This window comes from Rhinoderma darwinii, chromosome 8 (genome assembly GCF_050947455.1).
Source record: "Rhinoderma darwinii isolate aRhiDar2 chromosome 8, aRhiDar2.hap1, whole genome shotgun sequence".
Taxonomy (NCBI): domain Eukaryota; kingdom Metazoa; phylum Chordata; class Amphibia; order Anura; family Rhinodermatidae; genus Rhinoderma; species Rhinoderma darwinii.
The window spans coordinates 107,423,649-107,440,291 of record NC_134694.1 but is presented as its reverse complement, the minus strand read 5'-3'; the positions used below and the strand labels follow the sequence as shown (position 1 = coordinate 107,440,291).

The following is a 16,643-nucleotide window of genomic DNA, read 5'->3' as shown; positions in this document are numbered from 1 at the left end:
TTCGGTCCATTGCTCATGACAGAACAGAGCTCATATATGTAAAGAGCAGCGGACCTGTGTCAATTGGACATAATCAGGAAAAAAAATTCATTCTCTGAATGGCAATACAAATATTTTCCATTTGCTGACGGAAAGCAGAGATCTTAATAATAATAATGAGTAATTGAAATGCAAATTATATTAGAAAGTTGCAGAAAGTCATTATATAGACCCCTTTATTCTCTCTCACGTCTCTGCTGGAGGACAGCAATATTCTCCGTGTACAAAGCACGTACGATGTGGTAGACTTTCTGGCAGATCCCCCTTTAGATAATACTGTACTATCTGATTCGGGGGTATGGCTGACTCCCCCAGGGACTGTAGTGACCGGAGGAGTTGTCAGGTGTGAATGTGGTCATGCTGGTGGCATTTAGAGGCAAAGTACCTGGAACTTAGAGAGAGAAGCTATTGCCGCTCGCCCGCTGGGATCAAGTCTCGTCACGTCTCTGCTCTTATTGATATTAATCTGTGGTTTCTGCTTCTTTTTTTTTTTTCAGTGACCCCCAAGCTCTGAATGACTTTTTACATGGATCAGACAAGGTAAGTGCACACAGAGAATTTTGTGATTGAAACAAAAGGGAATCTGGTTCTGAAGACGGATTGAGAAGGAGCCACTTTGGCCTTACCCTTACGGGGCGAATAATGGCAACAGTTCAACCCTTTCCGCCATTTTTTGCAGCGCTGTGAGCGGCAACAAAGAGCGTTTCTCGCTCTAGAGAACCTGTCCTGTCCGTGCATTACATGGACAACTCTTTGATTTCAGTGGGCACTGTGTAATGCTTAATTTCCCCTGTAGTGGCGCTGCAGTGAAATTGAACACTTGCCGCTTGGACACTCTGCGATCAGGTTATCATGGGACCCTTCTAGTATAAAGGAATTGTCCAAATCAACACTACTATATGCAGTGCATTTCACTCTCCTAGAAAATACGTATTGGTAGTGCATGCTGGGATTTGTAGTTCAGCCAAAGTCTTTTTAGATTTCCTGTAGGGAGAAAATGCTCGTGCGGAGATACTAAGTGTATTGTCAGCAATATAAAGAATATTTTTTTCATTCATCTAGATTGATGGAGACGATCTGCTGGATAACACGGGAGACGCAGCGAGTGCCTTCTTTGTGGGCACTGGGGTAATGGATTCAACTTACCTCTTTCAGCTTGTTATTTCTATCACTGTTCAGTTTAAAAAAAAACAAACAAACAACTACATAAGGCCCCAAATCAAAGTCCAACGAAGGAGGCAGCACCCCAAGTCACTCTAAAAAATATAAAGCCGTTTATTCACCCAGTGTGTAGGCAACGTTTCACCTTCCCATTGAAGGTATTTTCAAGCTTGGTCAAGGCTCTTTGAGGTTTAGCACCCGCCAATTTTTGGTCTCCCATTACAGTGCAGCTCCTATATACCTTTTGTAGTCTACATAAGGCCCCGTTCACATCACTTTTCTAGCGTCCACAATAAATATAGGTCAATGGCGAGATATGTATAGGCCTTTAAAGTTGTTGTTTGGATTCAGATTGTCCATAGGATGTGTCTGGTTTAGCCTCCGCTGTTTGTAGGGGCAGGGCACACCTTTTTTTGGTAATCCCAGACAACCCCTTTAAATGTACAATTTGTGTAAAGGTTTCATTGTATAAATGTGTCGCTCTCAAGCAACATCCGCTTTCATGTTGTGCTCATATTATAAACGGTTTAGCCAGGGAGGACGCACGCACATTTTGGCTTTTAATCGCCCCTAGGACTCATAATCTATAACTGTTACAAAGGAATTAGTGGGGTGGTTCTGCCACTTTCCAGAGCTTTAGCACTTCGATTGGTGGGGGGACTGCTTCTGTTTTTTTTTTTTTTATTTTCTTTTATTTATTCTACCTGTTTACATTTTTTAATATATATATATATATTTTTTATCATTTTAGCTTCATGTTCAAGAAAATCCTGGGAACCATTTAACTACAGAACCAAACCCCCCAGCTGGTGGTGTAGATTTGGACTTTTTGGCAGATGACATCCTTGGGTCTCCATCAGGGGCTAATGCCGGCCTCACAAATTCTGACCAGCCATGTGACATCCTCCAGCAAAGCCTGCAGGAGGCCAACATTACAGAACAGACTCTTGAAGCCGAGGCAGAACTGGACTTGGGCTCTTTCCAACTCCCTACTCTGCAACCAGTGGGGCCAGCTGCTTCGGATGGGACCCCTCAGATATTTTCTGGTGGCGCAGATCTCATTGGACTTCAGCAGCCGGCAGTGCTGACGCACCAGGCGCTAGTCCAGCAGTCTGTGGGGTCAGATGTGGTCAACAAGGCAATCAGCGTACAACCGTTTATCCAACAAGTCGGCCTCGGTAATGTTACAATTCAGCCCATCTCCAACCTCCCGGGGCTGCCCAATGGCAGTCCTGGGGGAGCATTGGGAATCGGGCAAATACAAGTGGTTGGACAACAAGTAATGGCTATCAACCAGCCCACGCAACAGATCATTGCCAAGCAAGTGCAACAAACACAGGTGGGTAGCTACTTGGCAGGCACCACTCAAGAGCAGCAGCAAGTCACATTAACATCAAGTGTGGTGTCTCCACAGAATGCTGGGTTGGTCCTACAGAACAAAATTCCCACCGTGGCCACTACACTGAATGGCAATTCTATGTTTGGCAGCGTGTCCGCAGCGCAGTGCACGCAATCGCTAACAGTTACTTCCAGTCTGAACAGCCCGGTTATAATACAACGAACTCCAACTCCAATACAACCCAAACCGGCTGGTGTACTCCAACAAAAGCTGTACCAACTCTCATCCAAACCGTTTGCTCCCAACAATACTGCACTTACCCTTCAAGAAGCGTCACTGCAGCAGCAGCAGCAGAAAGCTCAGCAAAACCTGACCTTCATGGCGGGCAAAGCTGGTCAAAACGTCGTCCTCTCCAGTTTCCCCCAGGGCCTTTCTGCCAATATGTTTAAACACCCTCCCCAACAGCAGCAGGGAATGGGCAAACCCATGAGTGTTCAACTGCTGAACCAAGGCAGCAGCATAGTCATCCCGGCTCAGCATGCCCAGGCTATGCTGCAGGGACAGAACCAGTTCCTTTTGCCAGGAACTTCAACCGTCCAGCAGCTTTCTGCACTGCAGGCCAACATGAGTGGCCAGATTTTAGCTGCGTCCCACCCCAGTGGACAAACCCACATCATTTCCAGCCAAGGTCCAGGAGGCCAAATTCTCAATCAGGCTCTACTTACCAATCAGAACCTTGCTAGCCAGCTGAACTTGGGGCAGGTCCTCACGTCTCAGAATGCACATGGCACCGCTCACATACTGTCTGGATCCATACAGCTGCAGGCGGGGCAAGTTGGCCAACCTACATTGTTCCAGATGCCAGTATCCCTGGCAAGTAGTCTGAGCACCCAGAGTCAACCTGCAGTTACCACGTCGCTTAACCAAGCCGGGCAAACGGTTATCCAAGGCGTGACTTTGCCCAATCAGGTGGCCATGTTCAACACCCCCGAGGGCCTTGGTCAAACCGTGAGCATTCAGCAGGCCTCGACGGGAAGCAGCCAGAGCCCGGGTATTGTGCAACAAGGAGCTGGTCTTCTGCCCAGCGCAGAGCAAACCTCCATATTGACCGTCCAAACAACACAGCAGCCATCACAAGGACAAGCCCAGCTCCAATTGAATGTACAGCAACAGTCGCAGCCTTTAGCACCTCCGCCCCCTCAACAGGCAATGCCCAGCCCCAGTCTTGAATCCAGTTCCGACAAAATAATCCTTAGCCAAGCAGCACCGGGAAATCTCATCAGTGCAGAATCCATGCAGATGTTCCTCCAGCAGGTAAGTGGTTTCTCGCTTCACTGGTCTCTATTCTCAACCATGTAGATAATTTATTACTAATTTCATGCTAGCAAATAATACTGGGATGGCTCTGCTACATTACTGGTAATACAAGGGGTGAGAATGTCTCTAATGCTGCTTCCAGCTCTGTGTTCATAGTGGAACTTAAGGTGTCCATTGAAATGTCTGGATAAAGGGGTTGTCTTGGTTAGAAAACCCATTGTCATATTCCCTATTAGGGAATTTAATAGAGGGGGGGTCCTCTGTTCAGGATCCTCGTCTCTTGGCCAGAATGGAGAGCTATTACAAAGGGTGTCTCTTAGCCTGGGGGCCCTGTCCTGTATTACGCAGAAAATCCATTGATTTTAATGAGCTCTATGTAATGCTTTATTTCACCTGTGGTGGCGCTGTAGGGAAACTGAACACTAAGGCCTCATGCACACGGCCGTAGCCGTGTGCATTCCCCGTGATTACGGCACAGACAGGTGGAGTGTCATTCGCGGGCCGGCTGCAATTCACGGACCATTCCCACATTGATTTCAATGAGCCTGCACCGCAATCCGGACCGTATAATGACATGTCCTATTTTTTTGGAAACCACGGTTGTGTGCATTGGCCCATAGGTTAACATGTGTTTTATACTATCCGCAATTGCGGATGGTAGACGGCCGCAAAAGCACGTTTGTGTACATGAGTCCTTAGGCTTCATTCACATCTGCTTCAGGTCTCCGTTCATGGGTTCTGTCGGTGCTTTCAGTCAGGGGAACCCATGAACGGAATTGAAACCGAAACCGACTGCGCTATTCATTCTGTCAAAACGACGGAACCCATAAACAACAGTGACAAACGGAAACCATTTGCACTGGATCTGTCACCATTGAAATCAATGGTGATGCAAACGGAAACCTATGGTTTCCTTGTTTCAGTTTGAATTCCGTTCATGTGTTCCACTGACGCAGATGTGAACGAAGCCTTACTGCCAGGTTTCCCCATAGATTACAGCTGATCACTTGGGTTTTTTACAGGGGGACACTTTGTGATCTGCTAATTGTCAAGGGACTTTCTAACAAGAAGAGATTGCCCAAAGCGGAGAATCCCTTTAACCCCTTGGCGCACCAGGATGTAGCGGTACGTCATGCATTGCAATTTCTTTAACGCATCGGGACCTACTGGTGCGTCATGGATGTAAACTGTCACTCTGTCAAAGGACAGGTTGACAGAACTATGCCATCAACAGTTTATGACAGTTGATCAGCTCAGTAAGACGGCAGGAGACCAATCCCAGCAGTCCCCTGCCAGCGATCGCTGTGATCGGTCAGTCCCAGCAGACTGACCAATCACAGCACCTTGAGAACAAGTACGTGATAGAGCTGGCTCAGAAGCTGAGCCAGCGCCATCACCGCCGGGTGTCGGCTGTATATTACAGCCGACACCCCGCTGTAACGGCCAGGACCGGAGCTAGGCTCCGATCCGGCTGATTAACCCCTTAGATGCAGCGATCGCTGCATCTAGGTGGTTAGATCGCACCCGATTGTTGCTAATTGCTATGGCAACCGCAGGCTTAACAATGGCCTCCTAGTACAGAAGCCTATTAGGCCACGCCGGGAGGCGAAGCCTAATATGCTTGCTGTCAGTGAATAGCTGACATCTCTAATACACTGCACTATGTAGGTAGTGTAGTGTATTAGAATAGCGATCAGGGCTTCATGCCTTCAAGTCCCATAGTGGGACAAAAAAAAAAGTCATGTTAAAAAAACAATAACCGCCTTTTTTCCCATAATAAGTCTTTTATTATAGGAAAAATGGAAAACATAAAAGAAAGTTCACGTATGTGGTATCACCGCGTCCATAACAACCAGATCTATGAAGATATCACGCTATTATACCCGCACGGTGAGCACCAAAACAATAAAAAATAAAAAACAATTCCGGAATCGCTGTTTTTTCGTCACCACCCCTCCCGAAACCGAAGAAAAAAAGTGATCAAAATGTTTCATGTACCCCAAAATGATACCATTACAAACTACAGCCTGTCCCGCAAAATACAAGACCATCCACAGCTTATTTGACGAAAAAATAAAAAAAAAGTTATGGCTCTCAGAATATGGAGACACAAAAAATGTATTATTTGTGACAAAAGTGATTTTATTGTGTGCAAACGCTGTAAAACATAAAAAAAAGTTATACATCTGGTATCGCCGTAATCGTATTGACCCGCAGAATAAAGTAAATACGGTATTTATAGCACACGGTGAACGCAGTAAACTTGTGGTGGTCACCTTGCTTGCCAAAAAAATTAAATAAAAAGTGATCAAAAAATCTTGAGTACCCTAACCAGATTGTCCCGCAACAAATAAGCCCTCACACAGCTCCGGGGGAGAAAAAATAAAAAAAGTTCTGACTCTCAGAATGCAGAGCTTCCCAAAAGCGGATAAGATCGGGCGCCATTTATCAGTGTGACATCGGCCACACATCTGCGGATTATTATTTATTTACTGCATTGTTATACCACCCTATTATGCCCTGATCTACTCCGCACAGCTTACATATACCCTGATGTACTCCTCACATATTACATATACCCTGATGTACTCTGCACAGCTTACATATACCCTGATGTACTCTGCACAGCTTACATATACCCTGATGTACTCCGCACAGCTTACATATACCCTGATGTACTCTGCACAGCTTACATATACCCTGATGTACTCCGCACAGCTTACATATACCCTGATGTACTCTGCACAGCTTACATATACCCTGATGTACTCTGCACAGCTTACATATACCCTGATGTACTCTGCACAGCTTACATATACCCTGATGTACTCTGCACAGCTTACATATACCCTGATGTACTCCGCACAGCTTACATATACCCTGATGTACTCCTCACATATTACATATACCCTGATGTACTCCTCACAGCTTACATATACCCTGATGTACTCCTCACATATTACATACACCCTGATGTACTCCTCACAGATTACATATACCCTGATGTACTCTGCACAGCTTACATATACCCTGATGTACTCCTCACATATTACATACACCCTGATGTACTCCGCACAGATTACATATACCCTGATGTACTCCTCACATATTACATACACCCTGATGTACTCCTCACATATTACATATACCCTGATGTACCCGCACATATTACATATACCCTGATGTACTCCTCACAGATTACATATACCCTGATGTACTCTGCACAGCTTACATATACCCTGATGTACTCCTCACATATTACATACACCCTGATGTACTCCGCACAGCTTACATATACCCTGATGTACTCCGCACAGCTTACATATACCCTGATGTACTCCGCACAGCTTACATATACCCTGATGTACTCCGCACAGATTACATATACCCTGATGTACTCTGCACAGCTTACATATACCCTGATGTACTCCTCACATATTACATACACCCTGATGTACTCCGCACAGCTTACATATATCCTGATGTACTCCGCACAGCTTACATATACCCTGATGTACTCCGCACAGCTTACATATACCCTGATGTACTCTGCACAGCTTACATATACCCTGATGTACTCCGCACAGCTTACATATACCCTGATGTACTCCGCACAGCTTACATATACCCTGATGTACTCCGCACAGCTTACATATACCCTGATGTACTCCGCACAGCTTACATATACCCTGATGTACTCTGCACAGCTTACATATACCCTGATGTACTCTGCACAGCTTACATATACCCTGATGTACTCCTCACAGATTACATATACCCTGATGTACTCCGCACAGCTTACATATACCCTGATGTACTCCGCACAGCTTACATATACCCTGATGTACTCCGCACAGCTTACATATACCCTGATGTACTCCTCACAGATTACATATACCCTGATGTACTCTGCACAGCTTACATATACCCTGATGTACTCCGCACAGCTTACATATACCCTGATGTACTCCGCACAGCTTACATATACCCTGATGTACTCCGCACAGCTTACATATACCCTGATCTACTACGCACAGCTTACATATACCCTGATCTACTCCGCACAGCTTACATATACCCTGATCTACTCCGCACAGCTTACATATACCCTGATGTACTCCGCACAGCTTACATATACCCTGATGTACTCCTCACAGCTTACATATACCCTGATGTACTCCTCACAGATTACATATACCCTGATGTACTCTGCACAGCTTACATATACCCTGATGTACTCCGCACAGCTTACATATACCCTGATGTACTCCGCACAGCTTACATATACCCTGATGTACTCCGCACAGCTTACATATACCCTGATCTACTCCTCACATATTACATATACCCTGATGTACTCCGCACAGCTTACATATACCCTGATGTACTCCGCACAGCTTACATATACCCTGATGTACTCTGCCCAGCTTACATATACCCTGATGTACTCTGCACAGCTTACATATACCCTGATCTACTCCGCACAGCTTACATATACCCTGATGTACTCCGCACAGCTTACATATACCCTGGTGTACTCCGCCCAGCTTACATATATCCTGATGTACTCCGCACAGCTTACATATATCCTGATGTACTCCTCACAGCTCACATATACCCTGATGTACTCCGCACAGCTTACATATACCCTGATGTACTCTGCCCAGCTTACATATACCCTGATGTACTCCGCACAGATTACATATACCCTGATGTACTCCGCACAGCTTACATATACCCTGATCTACTCCGCACAGCTTACATATACCCTGATCTACTCCGCACAGCTTACATATACCCTGATGTACTCCGCACAGCTTACATATACCCTGATGTACTCCGCACAGCTTACATATACCCTGATCTACTCCGCACAGCTTACATATACCCTGATGTACTCCGCCCAGCTTACATATACCCTGATGTACTCCGCACAGCTTACATATACCCTGATCTACTCCGCACAGCTTACATATACCCTGATGTACTCCACACAGCTTACATATACCCTGATCTACTCCGCACAGCTTACATATACCCTGATCTACTCCGCACAGCTTACATATACCCTGATGTACTCCGCACAGCTTACATATACCCCCACATTATAAACTGAAATACAAGTAAAACCCCAAACAGAAAATATGCCAAGCTAAATCTGCGTGCCAAATGCCACTCCCTCTATTCTGAGCCCTGCAGCGTGCCCAAACAGCAGTTTACATCCACATAAATGGCATCCCCATACTCGGGAAAACCCGCTTAACAGTTTGAGATATTTGTCTTCAGTGGCACGAACTGGGCACAACATATTGTGCACTAAAATAGCATATCAGTGGAAAATTTCAATTTTCACTTTGCACCATCCACTGAGCATTCATTTCTAATAAAAAAAAAACAACCTGTGGGGTCAAAATGCTCACTGTACCCCTTAGAAATGCCTTGAGTTCAGTTTCCAAAATTGGGGTCACTACTTGGGGGTTTGTTTTACTATTTGACACCGGAGCCCTGCTATTGTGGGCCAATGATGCGAAAATCACCAAAATAGGCCTCAAATTCGCATCGTGCCCTTTTCACTCCTAAGCCCTGTCACATGTCCAGGAAATTGATAAATGCCTTGAGGGGTGCAGTTTAGAAAATGGGGTCACTTCTCAGGGTTTTCCACTCTACTCTGGTACCTAAGGGAGCTCTGCAAATGCGAGATGTGCCCGTACACGAGTCCAGCAGAATCTGCGCTCTAAAAGCCAAATGGCGCTCCTCCCATTTCGAGTTCTGCCATGTGCCCAAACAGCAGTTTAGGGCCACACATGGGGTATTGCCGTACTCGGGAGAACTTGGGTAACAAATTGTGTGCTGGTTTTTTTTCTCCTATTACTCCTTGTGAAAATAAAAAATTGGGAGCAAATACTACATACTTTTAAAAAAAATTCAATTTCGTTTTCACTGCCTAATTCTAATAAAATCTATGAAACACCTGTGGGATCAAAATGCACACCCACACCCTTAGATGAATGCCCTGAGGGGTATCGTTTCCAAAATGGATTCACTTCACAGGGGTTTCTACTATACTGGTACCTCAGGGGCTCTGCAAATGTGACATGGTGCAGAGAAATCAATCAAGCAAAATCTGCATGCCAAGTAGCGCTCCTGCCATTCTGAGCCCTGCCGTGGGTCCAAGCAGCAGTTTGACCACATATGGGGTGTTGCCGTACTCGGGAGAAATTGCTTTACAAATGTTGGGGTGCTTTTTCTCCTTTATTTCTTGTAGTAGACTTTCACTTTTACACACTAATTCCAATAAGTTTAGCAAAAAACCTGTGGGGTCAAAATGCTAACTATACCCCTAGATACGTTTCTTGAGGGGTGTAGTTTCCAAAATGCAGTCACTTTTGGGGTGTTTCCACTGTTTTGGCCCCACAAGACCTCTTCAAACCTGACAAGGTGCCTAAAATATAGCCTTTTATAACGTCCTAGAAAAATAAAATAATGTTCAAAAAACGATGCAAACATAAAGTAGACATATGGGAAGTGTAAACTAGTAACTATTTTGTGGGGTATTTATATCTGTTTTACAAGCAGATACGTTTAAATTTAGATTAATTCTATTTTTTTGCAAATTTTCTCTACATTTTGGCGTTTTTCAACGTACAACGTGTCACGAGGAAACAATCTCAGAATCGCTTGGATAGGTAAAAGCATTCCGGAGTTATTACCACATAAAGCGACACTTGTCCGATTTAGAAAAAAATCAACAGTGTTCTGAAGGCCAAAACAGGCTCAGTCCTTAAGGGGTTAAAGGGATTTTCCAGCTTCTCACCTTTGTCACCAGGATAGGGGATAAATATATGATCGCTGGGGCTCTAACATTCAATGTCTATGGGGCCGGCGGAAACAGCCGAGCGCGGTCTGTCAGCCCCGTAGACGCCGACGGGAGTGGCCGCTGCTCTATTCAAAATGATTTTTACTGCGATGGTGCAGTGAGGAGGAGCAGAGGTCGGGACCCCGTTCTTGGGATCGCTGGGGGTCCTAGTGGTGGGGTCCTCAGCGAGCATTCATTGATCACCTATCTACAGTATTGAAAAAACCCTTTTAAGGGACGTCCATATCTGCGTAGGGAATCCTCCTGTAGTTGCACATTAACCTGCATAGTGCAAATTCCAATGGACGCCCTATGGTTCACTCTGAATGTGAAGCTGGAAACGTCAATAATGAGCTGACCCTAGTCGGATTGAGGTATATAGGTATATATTCTACTAAACCGTATTCCGGTACGGCTGGTGACGTCATTGCTAGAGCTGTCATCTCTTGCTCGTTTGTCGGGCTGTTCATGTTCTAATGCCGCTTGTACTATTAATACATTGTTTCTTCTTTCTTTATTCATGTGCTTTTTTGTTAAAACCTTTGTGTCCTTAGGTATTGCCTAATTTTACGACTCTTGGATATGACCCACGACAGCTTAATGGAAACCATGGCAAGCGTCATACGTAGCTGATGTGTGTCATATACAAGGGCCACAAAGATCTCGGTCCGGATAGTGGAAATATTTACAGAAACGTTCGTGTCTCTACAGCTGAATTCTTGCCCTAAAGGGGTGCAATAAAAAGCAGATTCGCTCATTGATTGCATCGTTGCCCTCTAGTGGCCAAAATAGTGAACGTTCCAATGGTTAGCCAACATAAATGATTGTGTATATTGTAAATTATATTTATATCTACAAACCCGAACAGAGGAATTCCATAGCCTGTCCTGTGTTACTGCCTCCAGTTACCATAAAACATGATAAAAATTTAAGTTTTGTGTGAGTGAGTGTTTAACAGACGGTTGCCAATATTGGCCATTGCAGAAGGAACAGCAACAGCAGCAATTTTATGAAGTGACGTTGAAACCACAGCAGGAAAGCAGCCTGGTGCAAACCTCTGCAGCCCCACAACTCTCTATGCCAATCTACAGCATAGCCGCCTCTGGCAGCACTTTGAGCATCAGTACCTCCAGCAGCAGTAGCGTGCCCGCCTCCGTCATAGTGAGCAGCAGTGTCGGCTCCGCAGCCCAACCCAACCGTGACTTGGCCCAGAACCATGCCATGACAACGGAATCCAAAGGACACTTACCTCATTTCCCTACCGGCCAGTCTCAGCAGGCCATGTCCTGCCAGGTAGCCACAATTCCCAATTCAGTCTGCTTTCAACCTTAATCCTTTTTTTTCTGGCTTACCCTCTAATTTTCTTTCCCGTAACCTGTGGTGGCAAATTTCCTTTCGCTTCACTTTACTGTGCGATCTGATGTAGTCCCACGGCCTGTACGATGGCCGGGGTGCTTGTGATATTAACACATTAACAGCACTGAGACGGGTCGATGAACCCCATATAGTCCCACACATGGTATAGTGTGATCATTGCCTTGGTTGTACACGCCAGTATTCGGTTATCTGACCCTTGCATCAATAATAATAATCTTTCATGGTCCAGAGGGTGTTATCGTTATCTGACCAGACATAAGTGATGGCGTTTACCCCCCAATCTGATCAGCGGGCTGACTTTTCCTGTTATTTAGGTGCGTTGCCATACGTGCACTTTTCGGTAACAGCCGGTGCTATGTCTTTTACAACAAATTACCACTAGTCTAAACCCCATAATTTTCGTAATATACGGATTGCGGTAAATGTTAATGGGTAATTTTTCTTGTAATATAGTCTATTCGGGCATATGGATGTCATAGAGGAGGGTCCCCTGTTCGGGGTCCCCTCTGAGCCGGAGTGGAGAGTCACTAACAAAAAGCAACTCTTAGTATTACTCAGCTCGTCCATCTAATACTACATATCCCCTGCAGCAACCGAAATGTCTGGCCAGACCTGGCACCCCCGACCATAATCACAGATCGCCGAGGGTTTCTGAAGCGGTCAGCTGATCTCCGAGCTGGCATCTGTTGAGGAAGGGGATGTCTACGTGAGACCACCCCATCTAAGCCGGGTGACACCCAACCTGTGGTCGCTGCAATGTCAGCCATATCTGTGGTCACTCAGCTTTCCCGGGATCAGATATAACTAAAGAAATAGACTAATAGAATGTTTAACAACCACCGCAGTGACGACGCTCCTCTGAGAACCCATCACTACCTGCCCTTGGACAGTCAGCAGTCATTGTATTGAGGCTTATACCCCACGTAGAGCGGCACTGACCCCGTACCCTTGCACTGTGGTCGGCATTTGCGGGTCTCCCTCCCTTCCTCTTCTGGTGGCTCCTGCTTGCTCATGATTTTTGTACTGTTACTAATTTCTCCCCCCTAAATGCTGCTGCTGTTCTGTGGTTGATTTCATCCTGACCCCTTTCTCCTCTCCCCCCTCGCACTGTTCTTCTCCTGTGTCTTGTGTGTCGTGATCTGCTGTGTGGGAGAAGTTTGAAATAAAATGGTGAATAATGTTCTGTGGGGATGATGCGGTATCTTCCCCAAATGTATATGTTTTAGATCTACAAGCAGCTTTGCAGGTGAATACAATCTATAGTTCCCTGTTATCAGCCATGTAACAATTGGCCTCTCGCCAGACTAATGTTCCTTAAAGAGACTTCTAATAGGAAGTCACGCAAAATCCCTGCCCCCGTGATCATTATTTTATGTCCGGCTTTGAGAATCCTTTCCATACATAGGTGTGATTGATATTCGCAGCTCTTATACTGTAAGCTGCGCTGTATACATGTAGATTTATGGCCAACGCATTCATATAATGCAGATATTTTGGGATGGATGGATGAAAATGATTCTAGTCTTCTCCATTGGCATCTGTCATTGTGTAATAATCTCCTTTTCTTCTATAGATTCCAGCCGGACAACAGAAACTTCCAGGGGCCTCGCCTTCCCATACACTACCTCACCCGCCCAGTCCTCAGCTGCAGGCCTCTGCCACCCACCACTCACAGATGCAGTCCCCTCACCAGTCGCGCCCTCCCTCCCGGCCGCCATCTCGTCCTCACTCTAGGCCTCCCTCTCAACCTCAGAGTCTCCCTCGTCCTCCGTCTGAGCCCCTTTCCCGCTCCTGTACTCCTCAAATGCAAAACCTCTATGTCATCCAGAACCAAATCTCCTCTTCTCCTCACGGTTCTTCCCAGCATCCCCTGCGTCCTCCTTCTCAGCCTCAGGTACAGACACCTTTTCCATCTCACCAGCAGATGGCCACTGATCTCCCGCAATCCCTGTCGTCCCCACAGCAGCACGTTCAGCTCCAAATACAGCTGGGCACCAACCAGCCTGACATTCGGGCAGGAGTCCCTGTCTCCTTGCAAGCCAACCCACCCAATTCTGAATCGCAGACCCATACGTTCCCTGTGCAATTTCAGACTCAGGCCCCTATTAAAGCCCAGACCCCAGGGCAGCCCATCCACTTAACTCCTGAACATCAGCGCGCCTTCCAGATGACCCCCAGCCAGTTCCAGACTTTGACGTTGTCCAATTCTCTGCCCCAGCAAAAACAGCTCTTGGAGAGATACCAACAGGTGAGGGCAGAACCGCTTTTACATCATTTCTTGAGATTTAATATTAATTCCAACTTGTGTATTTAAGGGGGTTCTTCACTATTGCCACATGTAGCCATGCTGGGCCATGAGGTCGTCACTAGATATTTCCAATGCAGGCACATCCGCATACGCACAGGGTTGCACGGTCCGTGATCACGGCGGGGCGTCCGCAATCACGGACTGTGCACACACAAGATGTGCTTTGAGCCCGGACTGCAATTGCAGTCCGTATAATGACGCGTCCTATTTTTTTTTTTGCGGTCCAGGAAACGCACGGATCATGGAAACCGCAGTCGTGTGCATTGGCCCATAGGATATAATGTGCCCTATACTATTCTCGATTGCGGATAGTTTGCAGCCGAGTCTATTTTTTGGCTGCGATTCTCCATCTGCCAGTATTGGTGAACCCCCTTTATACAGCTGCCCCCTTTCCTTATTTATGTGATTTTAATTTTACTCTTCACCTTTTTGCCCTGCAGATGCAACAGGGCTTGATGTTGACAGCCCAGCAGCAACAAGGCGGCATACAGACATCCCCAGCGATTGGCACACAGTTCACCGGTCAAACTTCTTCAGTGTTGATCAGTAGTCAGGGGCAGTCGATGCCAACTCAAGCCTCCATGCACGGTCACTCCCCTGGTCAAGTACTGGTACAGTCCGCGCAGGTGGCGCACAGCGATGTGACGAAGGTGCAAGGCACAAACATCCCCCAGGCAACTCAGCTCTCAACACTAATGCAGCAACAGCAGGCATCTGTTTTAGTAAAAACTTCAGGTGAGTTCTGTGTTTTTGCTCATTTATAAAGTTCATTAAGGTGTGTTTCAGTTTCTCATAATCTTCAAGATCTCTGCATGCTGTCAGTGAAGGAAAAGTGTATATCTATTCTATTTCTCTTTTTATATAGCTGTTGGTCTTGTTACAATGTATCAGAGCAGCTAAAAGCCATCAGCCCTGAGTGAGGATTTAAGTGAGATTTGTATTGCCACTGTATCTTGCTCACAGAGAACTTCCTACACTGGTACGACTCAAAATTGGAACTTAAACTGCAACAAACCCACAGCTGTGTGAGCAGAAATAGGACAGGGGGTGTTTTTGAATTTCTGGGTGTGAATAAGAATGTTCCCATTCGTTGACAGCAAACAGAGTTTTAGAAAAGGGTGAGGAATTGAGATCCCAAGTGATGTTAAAAACGGCAAATTTCAACATGCCCTCCTGGTATTAAATGCTCGGAGTCACCGGTCTAATAGATTTACCCAATAACAGATCGAACGTGCACTACTATTAAACGGGTATGCCCACGAAGACGTTCATCTCCTATCCACAGAATAGGTGATAAGTGTTTAATCGCTAGGGGCCCCACTGCTAGGACACCACCGATCACTAGAATGGGTCCCCAAGCCCCCTGTTTCTCTACATTGCATGACCGCAATCAGGAATTTGAACGGCGCGGTGGTCCTGGGTGCGCCCTACCGTTCCATTCAATGTCCATGGAGCTAACGGAAACAGCAGAGCACTGTACCCACTGTACCATGAGGCGGAATGCGTTTTCATGCGCCTACGCGCCCAATGAAGTCTATGGGTGCGTAAAAACCACGCACCGCACACGCGTGCACATCCGTGTGCGATGCGTGATTTGCGCATCAATTCGACTGGAAAAAAAAAATGCGTTTGAATAACGCATACCACTCACAAAGCACACTGATGGGTAACGTAACACACGCACCAGATTCACACGCGTTTTTCATGCGTGTGAATCTGATACGCTTGTGTGAATGGGGCCTAATGGTAATCGCTCCTGTCTCCATTGTTTACAGGCACTTCATCTGCTCCTGGATCCCAAGACTCCAACATTTACCCCGGCACTGCAGTGAAAACCCCGGGCGTGCTGGGGAAACCCGTCAATGTGCTTCCTGTGCAGACGCCGGTAAGATGTCCAAGTGATATTCTGATCAGCACAGTAACATTATACGTACTTAGTGACTTCCTCAGCATGGGGCTTGACACGAGACCTGGTGTACGCAGTGAATGGGAATAAATCGAATCTATACCCCTATTAATATTTTTCTTGAAGGGAAACTTCATTTTTATCAAGCACACATCTGCCTCCTAGTGGCGAGATAAGAATACAACCATTTTGTTCCTAACCAATGTACAGTACCTGTGTACTTCAGATTTCAGTTAATGACGTTGAATAAAAAAAGTTACACGTACTGGAGCGCCAACATGGAAAAACGAAAAACTGTCTCGTCCTTGAGAATAACAATGTCCGGTTTGTGATGAGAGGC

The 16,643-nt window shown here is 46.0% G+C and overlaps 1 protein-coding gene across 3 annotated transcripts in view; it reads left to right on the top strand.

Annotated features, from left to right (window-relative positions):
* The window catches only part of BICRA (BRD4 interacting chromatin remodeling complex associated protein), a 55,127-nt gene that overhangs the window by 31,788 nt on the left and 6,696 nt on the right, over positions 1-16,643 (top strand). For 2 of the 3 annotated variants that reach the window (XM_075836231.1, XM_075836230.1), the window contains exons 3-9: positions 537-579; positions 1,102-1,167; positions 1,952-3,853; positions 11,697-12,005; positions 13,663-14,337; positions 14,838-15,132; positions 16,173-16,282. In XM_075836231.1, coding sequence (XP_075692346.1) covers positions 537-579; positions 1,102-1,167; positions 1,952-3,853; positions 11,697-12,005; positions 13,663-14,337; positions 14,838-15,132; positions 16,173-16,282 — 3,400 coding nt within the window. The remainder of the gene's footprint in view (positions 1-536; positions 580-1,101; positions 1,168-1,951; positions 3,854-11,696; positions 12,006-13,662; positions 14,338-14,837; positions 15,133-16,172; positions 16,283-16,643) is intronic. The other variant, XM_075836232.1, reaches the window with a different exon arrangement.